The sequence below is a fragment of the Onychostruthus taczanowskii genome, unplaced genomic scaffold, assembly GCF_017590055.1.
Source record: "Onychostruthus taczanowskii isolate IOZ18803 unplaced genomic scaffold, ASM1759005v1 scaffold84, whole genome shotgun sequence".
Classification (NCBI taxonomy): Eukaryota; Metazoa; Chordata; class Aves; order Passeriformes; family Passeridae; genus Onychostruthus; species Onychostruthus taczanowskii.
In genome coordinates, this window is record NW_024506332.1 from 3,271,092 (window position 1) to 3,290,414 (window position 19,323).

The 19,323-nt window shown below is 49.8% G+C and overlaps 3 protein-coding genes across 14 annotated transcripts in view; 1 reads left to right on the top strand and 2 right to left on the bottom strand.

Annotated features, from left to right (window-relative positions):
• Window positions 1–17: 17 nt before the first annotated feature.
• On the bottom strand, window positions 18–11,158 carry ANXA4 (annexin A4). Of its 2 annotated transcripts, none has more exons than XM_041424884.1 (13): window positions 11,032–11,158; window positions 7,739–7,794; window positions 6,553–6,628; window positions 6,084–6,178; window positions 5,693–5,806; window positions 5,457–5,547; window positions 4,744–4,823; window positions 4,231–4,287; window positions 3,739–3,832; window positions 3,180–3,275; window positions 2,686–2,744; window positions 1,944–2,066; window positions 18–1,687 (listed from the first exon to the last, which is right to left on the bottom strand). In XM_041424884.1, exons 2-13 carry the CDS (start codon window positions 7,739–7,741, stop codon window positions 1,628–1,630), a joined length of 948 nt encoding a protein of 315 aa, XP_041280818.1. In that variant the 5' UTR covers window positions 7,742–7,794; window positions 11,032–11,158; the 3' UTR covers window positions 18–1,627. The 2 variants fall into 2 exon arrangements, with proteins under 2 accessions (XP_041280818.1, XP_041280819.1); XM_041424885.1 differs by lacking the exon at window positions 11,032–11,158 and adding an exon at window positions 8,786–8,937.
• A 1,587-nt stretch (window positions 11,159–12,745) lies between these two features.
• Window positions 12,746–19,251, bottom strand: LOC121346816 (collagen alpha-1(I) chain-like). The gene is made up of 2 exons (XM_041424938.1): window positions 18,546–19,251; window positions 12,746–12,923 (listed from the first exon to the last, which is right to left on the bottom strand). Exons 1-2 carry the CDS (start codon window positions 19,249–19,251, stop codon window positions 12,850–12,852), a joined length of 780 nt encoding a protein of 259 aa, XP_041280872.1. The 3' UTR covers window positions 12,746–12,849.
• The window catches only part of AAK1 (AP2 associated kinase 1), a 60,419-nt gene continuing 60,154 nt past the window's right edge, over window positions 19,059–19,323 (top strand). For 2 of the 11 annotated variants that reach the window (XR_005954119.1, XM_041424934.1), the window contains exon 1: window positions 19,068–19,276. The gene's annotated coding sequence lies outside the window, so the exon portion shown is untranslated. Of the gene's footprint in view, window positions 19,277–19,323 lie in introns of all 11 variants that reach the window. The other 9 variants (XM_041424927.1, XM_041424933.1, XM_041424928.1 and 6 more) reach the window with 9 other exon arrangements.

Consider the following 19,323-nt stretch of genomic DNA (forward strand, 5'->3'; position numbering starts at 1 on the left):
GAAACCAGACCACAAAGAAGAGACAAAATCAGAGTTTATGTGTTGGAAAGTCCTTATCGGAGGAAAAGGATACAAAGAAGACTAAAACCATGGATGAATTAGCATAAGAAGCAGCGCTGCGGCCACTCCCCATCCAGGAGCTGCGGTCCAAACAAATTCCTGCCGTGTCCCCTCCCAGAACACACCACCGCGATGGGAAGTACACAAACAAATTCTTTATTCATTTTATTTTCCAGCGCTCTGAAACCCCCGCAGCCAGCACCTCTGCAGCTGCTGGGCTGGGCTGGGCTGGGTTTGGCTGGGCTGGGCTGGGCTGGGCTGGGCTGGGCTTTTCCCCCTCAGAACTGGATAAAAGCTCTGCCTCCTCTGCCGGCAAAACTCAGGAATGTGTCTCCAATGGCAGCCCAGAGAACGAGCAATGAAATTATTCTCTTGGAGGCCACAGAGGCATCTCCTACTCCAGCCTGCAGCCTGTTTTAGAGGAAAATGAGGGATGGGATTGGGGTGTAGCCATCTCAGTGTTGGAGCTTTGCCAAAGCAGCCTCAGGCTGATCCTTCACAACAGGATTATCCACCGGCAGTAAAAAATAAATTGCTAAGCCAAAGCAGAGTCCCATTTTTGGAGGGCAAACAGTGAACAGTGTGTAGGGTCTGGGGGAGAAGTCTCTGCCAGAGGCTGATGGGGACATCCCCGTGAGGCCCAGGCACAAACACAGGTCCCTTATGGGGTTGTGACACAGGGCAGCTGGCAGTCAGCCTGGGGAGATGTGGGCAGCTGTCCCAGGCAGCTCTGGGGAATCCCCTCAGGGATATTTGGGATTGTATCCCAGGAAAATCTGCCCAGCCCCAGCACCAGGCTGGTGAGGTGGGGTTTTGGGGACAGGTCATTCTTTAAAAGGCACCATTCCAATGACAGCACTTTATCCAGAGCAGGTTTATAATATAACCCACATTATTTATATTCCCATGATCCAGCAGACAGGCCAAAATCACAGGGCTGCTCTAACCAGGGCAGAAAAGGGTTTTTCTCATGTCACCAGTGACAATTCCCCACTTACAGGCAACATATACACACAGCACAGCCAGGCTGTTAATGCTCCACACTAACAGAGGCAAGTTAATATGTAAACGTGTTTGTATTTTAGATATTTGGTTTCTTTGTGTTTTAATTCTACTGAAAAACTGAAGCAAACCCGTGTTCTGCAGTCTCCATGTACCAAGGAGGTTGGCTTTTCCCTGTGCAGCCTCTCACTCTCAGGTTTGCTTTAGTTGATGCATTTTGCTGGTGAGCACAACAGCAGAGGGGCAGCTGCTCAGGAAACAACTTTTATACCTTTGGTTACAGCATTCTGTGTAAGTTGGGCTTCACCAGCCCAGTTAGTAGGCAAATGGGTGTTCCAAGCATAAAAGTGTATCAAAAGGGTCAACCAGAATGGCCACTATCTAACCAGAACATGAACTAACCTAAGTCAGTAATCAGAGTAATTAATAAGGCATTTGGGAAAAAAAAAATAAAAGGAAGAAATCTTTATCATGATTGGGCTCGATGATCTTAAAGGCCTTTTCCAACCTAAACCATTCCATGATCAGCTGCTTGCCATCACCCAGCAGGTTCTCCAGGCCTCCTTTAATCCTCCCCACCACACAGCCTGAGCAGAACCTTCCTGTAGTCCCCTGAGCAGTCTCCCTAGAGAGAGCAGAAAAAAGGAACACCATTAATTTTGCAGCTCCATGGAAAGCAGGATTCCTTTCAGTATAAATGACTTATTGTAGTGTTTGTATCCTCTTTGACAACTTCATAACCAAGATCATTCAGGAAGGTTTTCAGTACATAAATGTGAAGCCTCCTTAATTCCACCTCCTCTAAAATACCCAAATGTTGTTTTGAGGGTCTCCTAGGTGCTGCTTAGCAAACCCAGGTGTGTGTAAGACTCTGAGCTCACCTTAATGAAGGAGTGCAGTGATTTTCCATACATGGCCAGGAACTCCCTCCTGATGTAGAGCATGTCTATCTCAGCACGGGACACCATCACCCGGATCAGTGTGCTGTCATCAGTGCCCAGGCCCTGAGGGGACACAACAGCAGCTGCACAGGCTGGGGACACACAGGGACAGGCACTGGGCCTTGGCCTTCCATGGAATCCACTCCTGACTAGACCATTCTTGCATTAATGCAGGCATTCATTACCAGCTCTGAGCTTCCTGAAGGAAAAGAGCTGCACAGAAAAGCTCTGAGCTTCCTGAAGGAAAAGAACTCCACAGAAAAGCTCTGAGCTTCCTGAAGGAAAAGAGCTGCACAGAAAAGCTCTGAGCTTCCTGAAGGAAAAGAACTCCACAGAAAAGCTCTGAGCTTCCTGAAGGAAAAGAACTCCACAGAAAAGCTCTGAGCTTCCTGAAGGAAAAGAGCTGCACAGAAAAGCTCTGAGCTTCCTGAAGGAAAAGAACTCCACAGAAAAGCTCTGAGCTTCCTGAAGGAAAAGAGCTGCACAGAAAAGCTCTGAGCTTCCTGAAGGAAAAGAACTCCACAGAAAAGCTCTGAGCTTCCTGAAGGAAAAGAACTCCACAGAAAAGCTCAGACTTCTTTCTGTTTTCCCTCCAATTAACACAGTTTCTTTTCCCCTAATTGCTGTCATGCTATTGACTTAAGCATGGAGAGGCAGGGGGAAAATAGCAAAATCTCTTTACCTTCATGGATTTGTACAGTCTTTCAGCAAAATAAGCAGGTTTATTCCTCATGCACTTTACTGTAAGGGAGACAAAAGCAAAATAATTAAAACCAATAAACACTGAATGATAGTCTTCCAAACCCTTCCAGCACTTTCTCAGAGCAGACATTTATTCTGTAAAAATGCAACTCAACAAGAACAGTGCAGACATCCAGAGTCAGTGACCTGCTGTCAATTGATGTCTCCATGCCCAGTGCACAGCAATAAAATATTTTTAAGGCTTTAAGGCTTCCAGACAGCAAATGTCATCTGCCAAAGCATCCCCTGGCAGACAAATACAAAGCACAGAACCTTCTTACCACGTCTTTGCATCAGCAAAGATTAAAACACTGTGGCTTGTAAAACAGTGAAAAAGAATGTGCCTCCTGAAGCTGTGCAAACAGTCAGGGCAAGAGACAGTATTTTTAATTATTTAATTAGTTTGTAGACAAAGATTAAAAGCAGGGAACTCACCCACAGCTAACAAAGCATCCTCAAGGTCTCCTGACATCTCAGATTTAATGCTGTCTGTGATGTCCTTATTAGCAATCACTCTGTACACATCAAAAACTAGGAGGAAGAGTTGGATAAAAGAGCCAAGTGAGCTGCTTCAGTGTGTAACCCCCGAGGATCACTTTGCAAGATCAAGCTCCTCATAGCCTGTACAAACACTGCACCATTACCATGACATTGTAAGCTAAATCAGGGCTGCCCCTCAGAAATAATTCATTTTAATTATCAGCTGTCTTGCTAATTAGCCTACCACTGCTGCAAGGATTTTCCAGAACTGCTATTTAATGCAGTTTCCATGCTTAGCTCTGTCCCATGGGAGTCACACTTCATTATCTCCAATTTACAGGCTAGAGGAAGTTGTATGGGTGTTTTACTCAACTCCCATTTTGAATCAACTGGCCCTGAGAATATCTGTTGTCTCAGGAAGGGATCACATCCAGTTAATGAGCAAGTGCAAAGCTCCTACAAAAGTACTGTCCTCAAACAAGGGGAAAAACCCAGGACACCAGAGAGGTGCTACCTCTGAGCAGGTGGCACCTGTTCCTTGTGCAGAGGATGGACATGAACTCCACCTCATCTGTTCCCCATTTCTTCTCCCCAGCTTCATACAGGGCCTGGAAGACATGAACAAAGTGAGGATAACTGAGAACAGCAGGTGTATATAATGAGATTTTTACTTCTTAGAACCATTTGGGTTGGAAAAGCCCTCTAAGACCATTGAGTTCACCACACAACTCATGTCCCATGCCACATTCACATGGTTGTTGAATCCCCTCAGGGATGGGGACTCCACCCCTCCCCTGGACAGCCTGTGCCAGAGCTGGACAACTCTTTTGGGGGAAAAGTATTTCCTAATATCCAATCAAGTCTTCACCTGGGGCACTGCTGACTAGCACCACTTCAGGTTTACTCATCTACCTTGAGAAAAAGAGGTCTATAAACAGCAGGGATTCACCACACATCACACGTACAAACCCAGACAGTCCTTCCCAGGAAGCAAACTGCTACACACCTGAGCATCTTGTTGAGCAAGGGCTTCATCCACAAATGTTCCTTCATCTCTGTTACCCTGCAGTAATACAAGGATGAAAAACTCATTTCAACAGAGCAACTAATGGAAGTAAGTCCTGCAAAATCCCCATTCAAAACCAGTTACTGGAGATGCATAATGGGATTCTTAACATTGAGTAATGGGTTACAAATACAGCAAAACGTGATTCAGATGTGATTGCTCTTTCTGTTGGAACTAGCAGCCATCCACTTTATTAAAAAGAGCATATGGCATCAAGGCATGGCAGAGTGAGGCTGCTCTCCCTGCAGAAGCTGGTGTGAAGTGCTGGCAAGGTGAAATGCAAGGGAAGTGAAACAGCAGCCAGCCTGAAGCACCTCTGTGGGAAATGGATTTATGGAAAATTCTCAAAGCCTGACAGAAGGCTCACAATCTGTATGCAAACTTTGAGATCAGAAATGAGTGAGAGATGCCCAGCAGATGTTCACCCCCGTGATCTCCCCAGCCTGGACTCACCGTGGCGAGGGACACGAGGACCCTGCGGAACATGGAGGATGTGTCAGAGACAATGTCGTCCTCCAGGGTGGAGCCGTACTCTGCCAGGGCACACACACACAGCACATCTGTTACTCACAGAATCCCAGGATTTGCTGACAGGGAAGGGACCCACGAGCACCAGCAAGTCCAACTCCTGGGCCTGCATAGAACCATCCCCAGGAGCCCCACCGTGTGCCCAAGAACGTTGTCCAAACACTCCCTTAGCTCCATCAGGATTTCTGCTGTTCTAGGGAGCCTGTTCCAGTGCCCAGCCACCCTCTGGGTGAAGAAGTTTTTTCTAACATCCATCCTAAACTGTCCCCAGGATTCGAGTTGCCTCAGCAGTGCAGCACAGGGGGACAGGCATGTCCTGCTGGCCACACTGTGGCTAGGACAAGCCAGGATGCCCTTGCCCTTCTTGGCTTTCATGACAGCAATCCAGCCATCATATTGAGTGGTAAAGGGTAAAATTAAAAAGCACAGCCAGGATAAAACTGGCAAAAGATCCACCATGGATGGACCTCCAGCTGACAGACATAACCACCCTACCCCATCACATTTACAACAACTCCATTTCTGGGTGTAATTCTAGTCTTTGGTGCTGACAGACCCTTCTCCTTCCTCTCCACACAGCCCTGCACACCCACAGGTGGCTTCTGAGCCAGTAAGAATTTGCAGAGTGTGCTACATACGGAGTTTGTAGTTCTCATTGATGTGCCGAATCTCCGCGTTGGTGCGAGAAGCCAGGATTTCAATCAGGCAGCCTTCATCTGTGCCTGCTCCCTGGGGAATCAGAGACAAGACTCTGACAACGAGGACTTTTGTTTATTAGATACAGCTTAATAAGAAATTAATAATTAACATACAATTATGGCATTGCATACTGAAGTGACTGTAAGTCATGTGACATCAAAAAGGATTTCCAAACCTTTAGAGCCCTCCTCAGTTCATGCACGTCATACATGGTGGTAGGAGTCATCAAACCAATGATCACCCTTTCAAAATTCCCACTCAGCTCAGACTTCAAGTCATCAATCAAATCCTAGAAGACAGAAAGAGAAGAAAGGAGAAAAAGCACAGCCTTTGAGAAGAGGAAGAACTCGGTCAATACTTTTCTTGGATGAACAGTTGAACTCTGATCAGATGAACTCTGAAGTGAACAAGAACAAAAATCTTGGCCAAGGAAAGCTTGTGCTCAGTGCCAATCATGCTCCTGTGGAGATTAGGATGTTTTTCACATTTCACTCAAGTGGTACAACCCAAAAAAGTCCCCATCTCCCAATTAGAGGCACAGGCACTGATCTCTGAAGAGCACCTACCCTGCCAATAGTGCTTTTATAGGTGATCAGAACTTGCTGACGTTGGGAAACGTTCAGTTTGGTCAAGGTCTCAATGATGGCATCTTCATCTGTGCCTGGAAGGAACCAAAGAAAACCAGTCAAGCTGCTTGTACCAGAACCAGAGGCCTGCTCTGGCCTTGCCCAGGGTGTGCCATTGGCCACACAACCTTACACACATCCTTGCACAACCTGGGTCTCACCTGTGCATGAGTGCCTCAGCCCAGCAGCACCACACCACAGACACAGAAAACAAGAGCCTGACTAAATATGTTTTTATGGCCAAGACTTGAATTTCCAGTGGGGTTCAAGTTGCCCAATTCCCTCCAGTGCCCTCACAAGGCAGTGAGGTGATGCAAATGGCTGAACTTCCCCTCCAAAAAACCACCAGTAAAAACCTTCCCAAGCAGCAGAGCTGAAAAAGGTTTAACAGTGGAGGGAGATAACTTACCAAGGCCCTTCATGGCCTTCCTTAGTGCCTGTGCTTCTTGCTCAGCACTGAAAGCTGAGACACCCTTGATTGTTGCCTAAAGCCAAAGGAGAGGAGTTATGAAAAGTAGTCACAAAGTGAGACATTCACAGAGTAGAACTGAATTTAAAAAAACCAACCAAACAAACAAACCAATTCAAAAGATGCAAACATCTCTTTTGGAAAGTGACAGCCAGTAAAGTCAAAAACACCCTCCAAACATGAGTGATTTCATACCAAGTTCCATCCATTCCAAAAATGAAATGGTTTGTTCCAGAAGGACTTCCCAGCCACATAAGAAATAAGCTACAGGGACTCAACTGAAAGGAGAAAATATCTTAATGTGGCTGCCCATGCAGTATCTGCTTTCCAGTTAAATAAGGGCACACTGCCTGACATCTCTGTTCAGTCCAGCTTCTTCCCAGCAGTTTTCCATGTAAATCATAGAAGAAGCTGTTCCCAGCAAAGCCCCATTCCTGACTTCTCTAAGAGCAGTCAAGAACAATCATTCTGTTAAATAACACACCAGAAAGTGCAGTGTTTTACCCAAAATGGTGATTCACAAACAGGTTTCTCCTGCCTCTGGTCTGGTGCAATTTCTGGGGAAATACACTTTTCTTGCAAAGCTCTTCATGTTCCCAAGAAAATCATCAGTGGTAAAGGTACCACTTAACATTCAATGGGCAGAAAAGTGTTCCCCTGTCCCTGGAAGTGTTCCAGGCCTGGCTGGACAGGGCTTGGAGCAGCCTGGGACAGTGGGAGGTGTCCCTGCCCATGGCTGGAGATGGAACTGGATGATGTTTAAGGTTCCTTTCAACCCAAACCATTCCAAGATTCTGTAATAGCAACCATAGAAATGGCTGCCTTGTAGGCTCAACCTGGAAAGAATAATATGCCTGGGAAGTTTATCTGGAGAAATTAATGTTCTTTGAATTATGTGAATATCTGATCTGGTTTTCCATTAACTCCCCAAAGGCAAAAGCCTGTATGTGTGGGTCATTCTCCTCTACAATGAGGAAGCAGAAAGAAGTGATAAATTCACCCCCTTGAAAGGACAGACAGTGACAGTGTTCTTCCTGCTGTGTCCTTATCTGAGCTCCACTCCCCACGTTTATCAGGTCAGAGCAAAGGCTTGGCACAGCCTGGCATAGCAAACACACTCACTCACCATCCTGCTTGGATCTGGTCAATCTCTTATTGTCTGTGTCCAGGGCACTGAGACAGCTGTAATAATAAAACACAGGAAGTGTTAGTTTTCTAGCAAATTATTAATAGAATACACCTTCCCTCGAAGGTTAATGAGGCTGGTTAAATAACCATCTAATTCTTTGAGGCCTAAAGCAAGATTGAGCAACCCAAGTTGAATGCCCAGGGCAGCTTCCCAGAGTGTCCAGCCCTGCTTTGTGCTGAGCAAAGGCTGGATCACGACAGCACAGGGCCAGGGCCGGGCTGGGAGGGATGTGGTGGACACACAGGTGATTAACACTGGTAATTTAATGATTCTTCTCTATTGCCTGTGTGACAGCCTGGCTGAGGCTACAAGGAGAAGCAGACAGTGTTGCCCTGGAGCAAAGAAAATAGACTTGATTCCCATGTCCTCCAAAATGTATGGCTTTGACCTTGGATGAAGCAGGGTGAGGATGAAGCAGGGTGAGGATGAAGCAGGCTGAGGATGAAGCAGGCAGAGATTGCCCACACAGCCCTAACCCTTCATGGATCCTGCCTGGGAGGCAGAGACATTGTGGTGTAGGTGAGCACACAAAGGAGAACCTCACTTGAACACAGGGCAGGAGAATTACTTTCCTTCTTCTAAATGTTCTATTATCTTAATAGAACATTTTATATTCAACGTCCCCTCAGTTTGGTGCACTGTGTCCTTCCTTGTAGGGCTGTAATTTTAACTGACAAAACCCTCAAAACCCCCCAAAGCTTCCTTGCCATCTGCCCAGGGTTATTAGTTCTGTTCACAACTTCGTTTGCAATCAGAGAGCCTTTGCATGAACACACCCAAATTTTCCTGAGTCCCTGATCCCTTGACAGGATGTCACGTACCAGGACAGAGTTCACTTCCCCACAACCCAAGTTCATCCCAGCATCATAGCAGAGGAGTTAGGAAAGGCAGACTCAAAGAGATACCTACATACAGGAGGGTTGAATTAATAAAAAAGAAACCCAAAAGATGCAAACACAGTGACAGCAAGTCAAGTCCACCCACCAAATGTGTGGTTTTATTCCAGGGTTGAGCGAGTTGTCTCATTAAAGCCCTGAAGCAGAAGCAGAGGTGCCAGCAGTGAATGACATCTCTCCCCAATGCTGCTATCCACGAGCCCAGACAGTTGTGCAAGCCCAGGAGTGTGTTTGCTCCTGCTCCACATGACTCCTACAGACCTGGAATGCACAGGGTGAGCTGCTCAGGCCAGTTAACTCTGTGTGGCACTTGCCACGGACCTGTTATGCACAGGCACTCCTGGGTGCACCTCTAACTTACTACACCCTCTGCAATCAGGCAACATATAGTAATTATTAGTGTTGAGTTTGCTTCCTTTCATCTGATCACGAATTCCAGCGATCACAGTATGACCTAGACCTCAGAAAAGTCATCTTTGCTCTTCTCTAATCTTTTTACAGAAGTAAAAAGCCAATTTTGTTTGCTTTAGTCAGACACTAAATGAAGGCTCTGAATTTCACTGTTGTTTTTGTGATGGAGCTGCTTGGTACACAGAAGCAGGAATATCAGAGAGGCTGGTTGAGCAAGTCAATTAGAGGGCAAAATAAAGGTCAGTAGCAAGGGAAAGGGAAGCAGAGAAATTCTGAGTGCAAATGAGCTGGCAGAAGGAAACCAGACCTTGAGGAGTGGCTGCATGTACTGCACTCAGGGCAAATCCTCTCACAACATCCATTAACAGCAGAAACACCACACTGAATATTGACTGCAAGACTCTGATTTCTCCATCCTGGGAACACCACTGGGAATTGAAAGAGCAGAGCACTGGAAGGGCAGCAGGGCAAAGCCAATCTGCAAGTGCTGGTTTGTTCCTGGTGCATTTCTGTGTGAGAATGAGCCTCTGAGGTTACAGGTGGGAGAGTCCAGCCAGGCTGTCTGGCAGTGGCCCCTGTAACCCTTTCACAGCCGAAGGGGTCTGCAGGAACTGGGGCTTTACATGAATGAAACTCTCCTAAGCCACCCCTTGGCAAGCAGAGAGAGGGAATTGCTCAGCAGATTTGCCAGTGCTCAGCAGCTTAACACAATTCCTGGCGTGCAGCTCAGTCAGGGAAAAACAGCTCCAGGACAGGAACAATACTTTGCTCTGTGTTTTGAAGAATTAAACTGCATGCAAGAATCAGCCAGCCAGTGCTACGATCCTGATGTTATTTGCTTCACCCCAGAATAAACGCCTGGTGCAATCAACCTGGCAGAGAACAAGCTCAAAACACTGTGCCCAGGTGACAGAGTGCAAGTGTAGGAGGCATCCCTCCCATTACTCGATTTTTTTTCCACGGATGATCTTTCCCTGGCAGGCTTTATCAGCTAAACAGCCTGTTTTAAGTCCATATCAAACATCCTCTAAAAGCTGAATAAACCTGATTTATCAGGGAAGTGCTGGCACTATCACATGTGCTGGCCAGTTCAAGTTTAGGCTTGCACACAGTCAGGTTTTCCTGACTATGCTCAGAGCACACACACAGGAACCACCAAGGAAAGTTCCAACAGCTTAACAGGATATAAACACAGGGCTTTTCCCCTCCCAGTTTGAGCTCGCAGCGTTGCCAGTCCTCCACCTCGGACGTGGATGAAACCCACCGCTTTGTGACCCTTTTCCTCGCGAGGCAAACCCTGGACCTGTCCGACGAGTTCCTTCATTGGGTGCACGTTTACCCAAACACACCCCACACCCAGCGCCGCATCAGCTTTTCCACAGCTCGGTCACCTCCAGCTGTTGCCGGTGTGCGGGTGCAGCCCTGGCTGCGCTCCCGGCGTGCCCGGGCTGGGGCTGGGGCTCCCCGCAGGGCCACTGACTCCGAGATCGCAGCTCCAGAAAGGATCTCCCGAGACAGCTGAGGTATCCCAGCGCCTCCCACACAATGACCTTTATATGCCACTAAAAATATGATTCTTACAGCCTCGTACGCCTCATTCAGACTGTGCGCACACCCCGAGCCGTGTCACCCCCTGCCATGCCCTCGGCGCTCCAGCGGCCGGGACCTGCCAGCCCTGGCACGGCACAAACAGGAACCGAAAGCCGCACTCCCTGTGCCAGGGAAAGGTCAGCCCTTCCTCCATCCCAGCTGCCCCGTCCTTGCTCAGCCCAGGCCGGGCTGCCCCAGTGCCGCGGCACCGCTGGCATCGCCCAGCCCGGGGCTGCCGCTCCCGCAGCGCTGGAAAGCGGGGATTGGCACCTTCCCGGGCACCTCCGGCCACGCAGCCCCGTCCCCATGCCAAGCGGGACGCCTGGCACTCACCTGCTGTCCCGCGCGGGTCACTGGCACAGATGGGGAGAGCTTTGGTGGCTGTCCTGGGTGGCGAAGTCCCCGCCCTGGCGACACGCGGCAGTGACGTGAGGGAGCTCCAGCCCTGCCCTGCCCATCCCTGAACAGTTGGTTGTGATCCAGAGAAGGGAGAAGTTCCCGGGAAAGCCTCACTCGCACTGCACGTTTGGGATGGAACCCCAAATTGCACTTTAGGGGTTACACGGAGGGCAGGCTGGGACGGCATTCCCTGTAAAAATCCCTGGGAGCTGAGGGGCTCTGCCTGCAGGCTCTGGTCTCTCACTCCTGCCTGCAGCAGGCGTGGAGCACACAGACAGAAACACCCTCGAGGAAGAAGTCCTGTTCCTCCCCCGGTGTTGTTTGTGGGGATTTCTGATCTGTATCGTGCCTCCTGTGCTCCCACAGCACCTCTCTGGCTCTTCAGCATCCTCACCCCTCGTCTAAGCACTTTGCATTGCAAACAGCCATGATTTCACTTAGGATGGTTCTTTGCATAACGATTATTCCTTTTGCCCCGATAAACGGCAGTGCCCTCAAGCCAAAACCCTTCAGGCAAAGGGACTTCAGTTTTACCCCGATGCGACCCTGCCGGGTCAGCCACGGCCATGATCACAAAGCTGACAGAGCCTTGCAATAGCGGTATCTTGTCTTCAAATGTTTATCCTCAGGACCTTTGGTTCCTCTGATGCCAAACGTGCTGTTATAATCACGGGTAAACCAAGCCTCTCAGTTTTTTCCAGCTCGTAGGACAGCTCTGTCTCATCCCTGTTCCTCTTTGCCCATGCTCCTTTGCTGGAAGGGATCTAAATTTAGCAGCCTGGATGCGGGCAGGCTGTGCCTCAGTGAGCATGTCTGTGTGGGTTATTTATTACAGCTCCTGCTGCAGCTCAGCTCCCAAAACAGCTCCACGGAGCCCAGCACCTACTGCTGATGCAAGGGGATGGACCAGGGGAACAGAAAATCCAGGTTCAAGCCTCAAACACTCTTCTTTTGCACTGCAGAGACGCTTTCCATGGAAAATCTGGCACTTGACCCTGCCCAGGATTCAGTGTGGACCAGCACATATAAACTGTTGCTAAGGAGAAACTTTTCTCTTTCCTACATCTGTGAAAGTTTCCATTCTCAGCCCTTCTTCTCACGTCAGCAGTCCCTGCTCTGGGCCCATTTTAATCCCCCAGCAGAACTGCTGTGTTTCTCCATCTTAGGTTGCCAGTGATTTTTTTTAGCCTGTGTATTTTCATCCTTCTGTTTGCTTCCCAGTCTCTTCAGCCCCCTGGACTGGAAGGCTGTACAGTCACTGGTATATGCAATAGTAATTATTTAATACCATGAGTTATCACTTTTCTTTCCAAATTAGTTAAATATTGCACCAATCCTCCCATTCATTATTTTCACAATTTAACCTTTTCTTTCCCCCTGGGAGAGGCACCAAGGAGGAGGAATACCTGAAGATACAAAGTGTTTGTGTGGATGTTTTTGGCCACCTGGAATTAGTCATGTAAGTGCAGTCCATTCAGCAGCCAGATCCTGACACATCACACAGCCAAGTTCCCTGTAATCATGGCTGGTTATGGGTGCTGGCTCCAGAGCCATCTGATTCAGTCACGATTATTTGGACCAGAAAGGAAAACAAAAAGGCACAAAAGCTTCTGAGCATGCTGAGAGTTGTCTGAGTTTCTCTGGAAGGTGGATAGAATGACAGGGAGTTTAAGGAACCCTGTTATACCTTGCTACAGGAGCTGCTCCCTTCAGGAAGGTGAAGGGTTGTTGCTGTATTTTCCTAGACAAGGTTCAGGTGACAAAGCTTTGTCTCTCCAGGGGTCCTTTGTGCAGGGTCTGCTCAACTTTCAGCTTTGTCTTCATCTCTGAAAGGAGGAAAAGGCTATGGTTATTCTCCAGTATCTCCAGCTGAAGGATATCACTGGCTGGCATAGCTTTGCTGTCCTTGCATCAGAGGGACAGCAGGGGACAAGCCCACAGTCCCTCTCAGTGCAGTGACAGAGCACGTTGCTCTTCTGTTCACAGACACTTCATTTGTCCTGTCAATTATTTTAACCACCCTTGGTTTAAAGCTCTCAGCCCCCCAGACTTTACTCAGTTACACACATGCTTTCTATTCCCATTCCATCCTGCTGTTCTCCCATCTGCAAAAGACCTCATGAAAATTAAAGGTCACAGAAAAACAGGGAGGGCAGTGTGCATTAAGTAAATAACTCAGGCTCAAACAGCAGCCCTTTAGGTCGGGGTATTTCTTCAGTCCCACAATGAGAACAGAGCTGAACCTCTAGAAATGGCAACATTTGGTTTTGCCTGAAGGACCTGACCTTTTAAATTTGCATCTCAGAGAGCAAAGGAGCCTTGTGCTAGGAGGAGAGATTTTCAGTGTGTCCTTTCATCAGCAGGTACCTGCCTTTAGCTCTAGAGGAACAGCCTCACTCACTGAGCTCCAAATCCTGACACTAATGAAGTCATTCACCAAGAGAGGGTCAGAAACTGGGCCTTTGGGGATTAAGCCAATGGTTCACAAGGGAAGTGCTCACTTTCCTACCTGAGCACTGGCAGTTTGCAAACAGCCCCTGAAAATGGGGTTATTTAAGGGTTGCACAAGTGCTGTGGGAGTGTGTTGGATGCTGTAGCTCAGTCAGTGTTGTCTCCATAGCAGCAGCACCCGAAGGTAGGGTGGAGGCTGAAAACCAGCCCTTGCTTTTCCAAAGCACTGGGTTCTGTGTGCTTTTAAGAGGGTGAAGAATTCTCTCATTCCCTGTATTAATATCACAGGAGTCTCAAATGAACTGCAGTTGTTAGGGCTCGCTGCAGACATCCAGGGGCACTTCTGACCCTTAGAGCCAGGGTGTGTCCTTACCTGCTGTTCAGGTAAACAGCCACAAATCACAGGTGTTTTGGGAAGAGGTGTTTTGGGGAAGAACTTAGGAAGAGGCAGCCTGGAGCTGTTGCTCCATGATTGGAGTAGAGCCCTTTTAACACAAAGAGAGGAAGGAAGATGAAACACTGCCAGAGCTAGGTAAGCAGGGCTTATTTGAGTGGGAAAACTGAACTATTCCAACTCACATAAAAAAATGGAGTGTTCTTAACTCTTCATAACCACTAGAAACACTGCTTGTGCACTCAGCATTATCAGGGGAATGAGCAGCACTCTCCCTTTTAGCAATCCAGGCAGGATTTAGAACCCTGAGCACAGCATACCAGCACTGCTATGCAAGTCAAAGGCTCTCTGGGTAGATTATATAAACATAAATGTCACACAAGGCCAAGAAGGAACTGGGGAGCAGAACTGATTTGAGAAAATTCCTGTAACCCAAGATGCCTTTAAAACAAGCAGCCACTTGAACACAGGGGGAGCCCACAGGGCTGAGACAATGAGCTGTAAGGGGAGACAGCGATGAGCACTGCAAGGATGAGACAGCCAGGAGTCGAATTCCCGTTTCAAGTGTGCTTCAATCAGCAGGTTCTCGAGGTGGGGATGCTCGTGTTCTGTGGGCAGGCACACAGGAGGGGATCCCAGCTGCTCTCACAGCTCCTCACGCTGACAGCTCTAGCAGATCTCGGCGGCGGGGGGCTCTCCACACTGCTGTCCCCCAGCATATGCTGTGCTGACACTGCCTCAGAGATGCCCACCCACTCTGCCTTTCTCCCACAGAGAAACTGAAGGCTGCACTTGGCCGCGGGCCCAGTCTGCTGTTTTCTTTTCTTCAGGAAAGCTATAAACAACAGGGAATGCAAGCAGCCCGGGGCCACCGGGGGTCTGATGGCTTCGCTGGCTGCCTGTGGCCCTGAATCCATCCAAAGGGGAACAGGAGTCAGCAAAAACCACCAGAGAGGGAGGGGGCTCAACGAATGTTCACTTTAATTAGCATACATATAATTCTGGAGAGGAAATGAGTACCTTTCACTTTTTCTTCTTAATTAATATTGCCTCGATGTAGTTTAATCTTACTTAGCTGCTCTGTAATTTGGCCATGACCCAGCTGTAGGGGATGGAAACAGCCATGACTGCCCAGCTCAGGATGACTTTTCCTGACCCTGCATTTAAACAGAAGTGAGCAAAGGGTGTGGGCAGACCCGGGTGAGGTAGCTCAGGGCAGGAGGAGCCCCAACAGGATCCTGACACTGGAAACACAGCTGATAAATCCCTTCTCAGGGAGAGCCCAACATGCAAACTTCCCTTAGTGTGGCAGCAGCTGCTGTAAGGGACAGAGTGGAGCAGTGGTGCAAAGTCATGCTCCTTGAGAAGCACGGCTCTGTCCCACCCAGGCTGTGCTCAGGGTCAATCCAGGCCGTTGCATCCCACGTGTGAGCCTGCAGAGCTCCACCAGCTCCATTATTTCTGGGTGTGCCACTGCTGGGGATGGAAGATTGGCTTCCAGCCACAGGAAGCAGAGCCATTGCTGGAGCAAGTGAGGATGTCCTGCAAGGGCAAACAGGAGCACCAAGGAGGTGGAAGATTCCAGTTCTTAAACACGTGAAGCACAGATCTGAGTTCTGGAGTCTTTCTGTTCCTCTGCACAAGTCTGAACCCAGTAAAGCCCAGCTCCATGACAGTGTGCTTGAGAACTGACCTTTTCTTGGGGTGATGGAGATCAGTGATGGTTTTTCTGGTCATACTAATAGTGTTTGGGGGCCACTACTGTGCACTTGGCAAGAAATCCTTGAAATCCAGGAAATCACAGGCAGAGAGATGATAGAACAGTGGCTCTATTCTTTGCTGGTGAGAAGCTTAACAGAGTTTTTTGCAGTAAATTTATATTTAAAGAGACACAGAATTGTGGAATGCATTGGATTGGGAGGGACCTTAAAGCTCATCTTGTTCCAGCCTCCATGGGCAGGGACACATTCCACTGTCCCAGGCTGCTCCAAGCCCTGTCCAGCCTGGCCTTGGACACTTGCAGGAATCCACAGCTGCTCTGGGCACCCTGTGCCAGGGCTTCATCCCCCTCACAAGGAACAATCCCTTTCTTATATCTAATCTATTTCCTCCCTTACTTTGAAACACTTACCCCTATCACTGTGTAAAAAGGGCTCTCCCAACACACTTACCAAGATAAACATTACCGTGTGATTAAGACCTCGTTATTATGCGGTGAATTCATGAAAATGTGACCACGGCGGTGTTTCCCCTGGCCGGTTAAGTGACAGCAAGCACAGTGCCAGCTCTGCTCTCCGTCGCTGCCGCTCCCCGAGCTCTCCAGAAGGGGCCAGTGTGCCCTCGCCTTTCGGGGGCCGCAGCAAACCTGCCCAGGCCTGTGTTTTTATTTAGAAAATGCTGAGCTGTCTGGAAAGTTTGATGAAGAGGGATGCAGCTGTATTAATGCGCTTCTTCCTGGGGATTTGAATGCATTTTCTGAGCAGCGCAGAAGGACCAGGGATCAGGGAGACAATGTGCAGGGAAGCAGCTCGGATATTTTAAACCTTGCGTCATGGGATTTCAGCAGCTTAAAATTTGGTGTTTAGATTGAGTCCATTAGTCAGAGGCTCCTCTCTGCAGCAGGACAAGCCCGGGAGCGCTCTGGAGTCGCCCTGACACGGGAGGAGCAGCAGGCCCTGTCTGTGCTGTGGCCACGGATCAGCTTTTTCCCTTGGAGCTTTCAGGCTCAGTTCCCTCTGATCCCTGTGAAGGTCACTGGGATTGCAGCAGCGCAGCCGAGCCTTGTGCCTTCTGGAATAAAGAACATCCCCAGCGTCTGCAGCCGGGGATGGCTCCTGCTGTGCTCCCCAGAATGGTCATGGGTGGGGTTTGTGTGCCCGTGGGCTGAACATCAGAGCCCCCAGCCGCGCGTGGGTCTGCCACTGCCTGCATTGCACTGCAGGTACGGTTAAAAAAAGCCCTCTCGGAGCCAGGGAGGAGGCTCGGCAGTGCATCTGCAGCTCTCTGCATGCAGTGGCTTTTATCTCCTTTAGTTGGAAATGAGTCATTTCCCTGTACTGTACAGAGATGCCCAATTTCCTTGGAAATGGTTCAGTTCTGCAGAGTCCCCAGAAATCCCCAGTGATGGGACACAGTTTTTTGCACTGGGTGTTTTACCTGTCTTGAGAGGTGTTTGGAGATTTTCACAGGTTAGAGAAATTAAAACAAATAATTTAAAATAATGGATAGAAGCAACTGAGACTTCACTCAGTTCATATTTATTCCAAAGGGCACGTGAACCTTCTGTACTGAGCTCTGGCAGTTAATTCATCACAGAGCCCCAAAGCACAGCCAAGCATGTTTCATGCAGATTGAAGCCTGCAAATGAAAAAGGGCTGTTTGCACACGTGTTGGCTGCCTGGCTGAAAGGACTGCAGCTCCAGCTGTGTGGACTTGGGGTGTACTTGGAAATGAGGTGCAGTCCAGGAGCCACCCTACAAATTATGGGTGACTGAAGATGGTCAAAGGAAGACTTTGGGGTCTGCAGGGTGGTTTTGTGAGCCCACACCTTTAAGACCTGCTGAGGACAAGGATGGTGGAAGAGGTGCAGCATGATCCACAGTGAAGAGAAACAGCAGAAAAACAACTGTAGTGACGTGCTGTCAGATCTGCCCATCTGTGTATTGCTAAATGCTACCACCAGCAGTTTTACCTGCCTATCCTCACAGCCATATGCATCTTAAAAGTCTTCAAACACTGTGAGGAAAAACCCAATTACACCCATTTACAACAGGCTGATCCAACCTCACTGGCATGGCTGGAAGCTCGTGACCAAAGCGAGGCCAAGGGCTGTGGGAAGGGTAAACATTTTTGTCACCCCAAAGCAACCAGGTCTGGCCTACCCTGGGGACAGGGGCTGGCAGCACAGTGGCTGTAGTTATTACCATAATACAGGAAATAATAGTCATTGGGAAAATGGGACCATGCTTTGGTTTCCTCTTCCATGCCAGTCAGAGGGGAGGAAGGACAGTGGTGCTGTCATGGAGGTATTAATTTGGCAACCAAGTGCTGCTTGGGTTTTGTATTCTGGAAAAAAACCCCAATTTTTGCCATTTTAACATTTCCCTGTGCTGCTTGAAATCCCAGCTCCAGCCTTCAATAGTGCATGAGAGGAGCTGGCTGCTCTGGATGCCATAAGCTGGGAAAATCTCCTGATTCCTGAGGAAAAAATGCTGAGAAGAACTCAAAGTGCATTTACAGTAAGATCTGAGCTAAACTAAACCTTTCCAAAGCCTGACCCAATGGCTTTGGGCTCTGGAGGAGCTGCAGTGCCCCTGAGGAGCATCTTGCCAGGCAGGAAGGAGGAGGAAGCTGTAATTTAACAGCAAATCCAAGGCACGGGTTTTACAAAACCAGCTACCAGGTGTAAAACTAAAGGCATTTAGAAGGATATCTCTGCTGTCAGGATTTTTTCTTAGGCTCTCAAAACAGGCTCTAGCAGGGCCTGTGTGAAGATAAGCCTCGTGCTTCAGGCTAATCCCAAGATGTCACAGCAGTGGCCTTTTATTATTATACCACAAAAACATCGACTTTAGCGCATTATTTCAAAGATAAACGTAAATACCCGTCACCATGCAAAGCCCAAATGTGGGCCGTGGTTCCTCGCGGACAGGATTTCTGCACTCATCCCTCGCGGCGAGGAGGACGCCGAGTCCCCGGGCCCCGTCCGCTGTCCCTGGGGCGGCCTCCGGTCCCGGCCGGTCTGAGGGGCGACCCCGGCCCGGGCGCTCCGCCACAGCCCCCTCACGGCCCCGCCGGCACAGCGCTCCCTGCCGGCCGGAGCCGCGCGGCATGCCGGGACTTGTAGTCCCCACGGCCACAGGGCACCCCGTCCGCCGGCCACAGGGAACTACCGCCCCCAGCGTGCCGCGCGCGGCGCCGCCATCCCGCCGAGCCCCCGCTCCCCCTCCCCCCGCACTGTGGGGCGGGGGGCGCTCTGAGGGCTGCGGGACGGGACATTCTGGGGCGCGACATCCCGGGACGGAGCGCAGCGGAACGGGACGGCACAGCCCGGGGCGGCGGGGCCGGGCCCTGCAGCTGGCGGAGGCGCGGGGGCGGTGCTCCCGACGGCAGCCGGGACTTCCTGTGACGGCCCATTTCCTGGTCGGATGGGGCCGGCGGGGGGCGGCGGCGGGGTCGGTCCCTGTCCCTGACGGGCTCGGTGGTCGCCGGTGACGCCGCCAGGCAGCGATGCGAGCCCCGGGCCCTGCCGGCAGCCGGCCCCCGCCGTGACCCGGTGGGGCTGCGCACGCCGGCCCCGCGGGGCGCATGGAGGCTCCCGCCGCCCTCTGCGAGGTACCGGGCAGCGTCGCTGCGGGTCGGGGCTCGCGGAGGGGCCCGCG

Excerpts from the sequence above, each read along its gene's own strand:
- ANXA4 (XM_041424884.1), bottom strand. Across the intron at positions 5,548-5,692 it reads AACTGAGGAGGGCTCTAAAG|GGAGCAGGCACAGATGAAGG; the intron begins GTTTGGAAATCC and ends CTGATTCCCCAG. Across the intron at positions 4,288-4,743 it reads TCCTCGTGTCCCTCGCCACG|GGTAACAGAGATGAAGGAAC; the intron begins GTGAGTCCAGGC and ends GTATTACTGCAG.
- LOC121346816 (XM_041424938.1), bottom strand. The coding sequence starts at position 19,251 with ATGCGCCCCGCGGGGCCGGCGTGCGCAGCCCCACCGGGTCACGGCGGG. Across the intron at positions 12,924-18,545 it reads TGGGCTTTGCATGGTGACGG|AGATGAAGACAAAGCTGAAA; the intron begins GTATTTACGTTT and ends TCCTCCTTTCAG.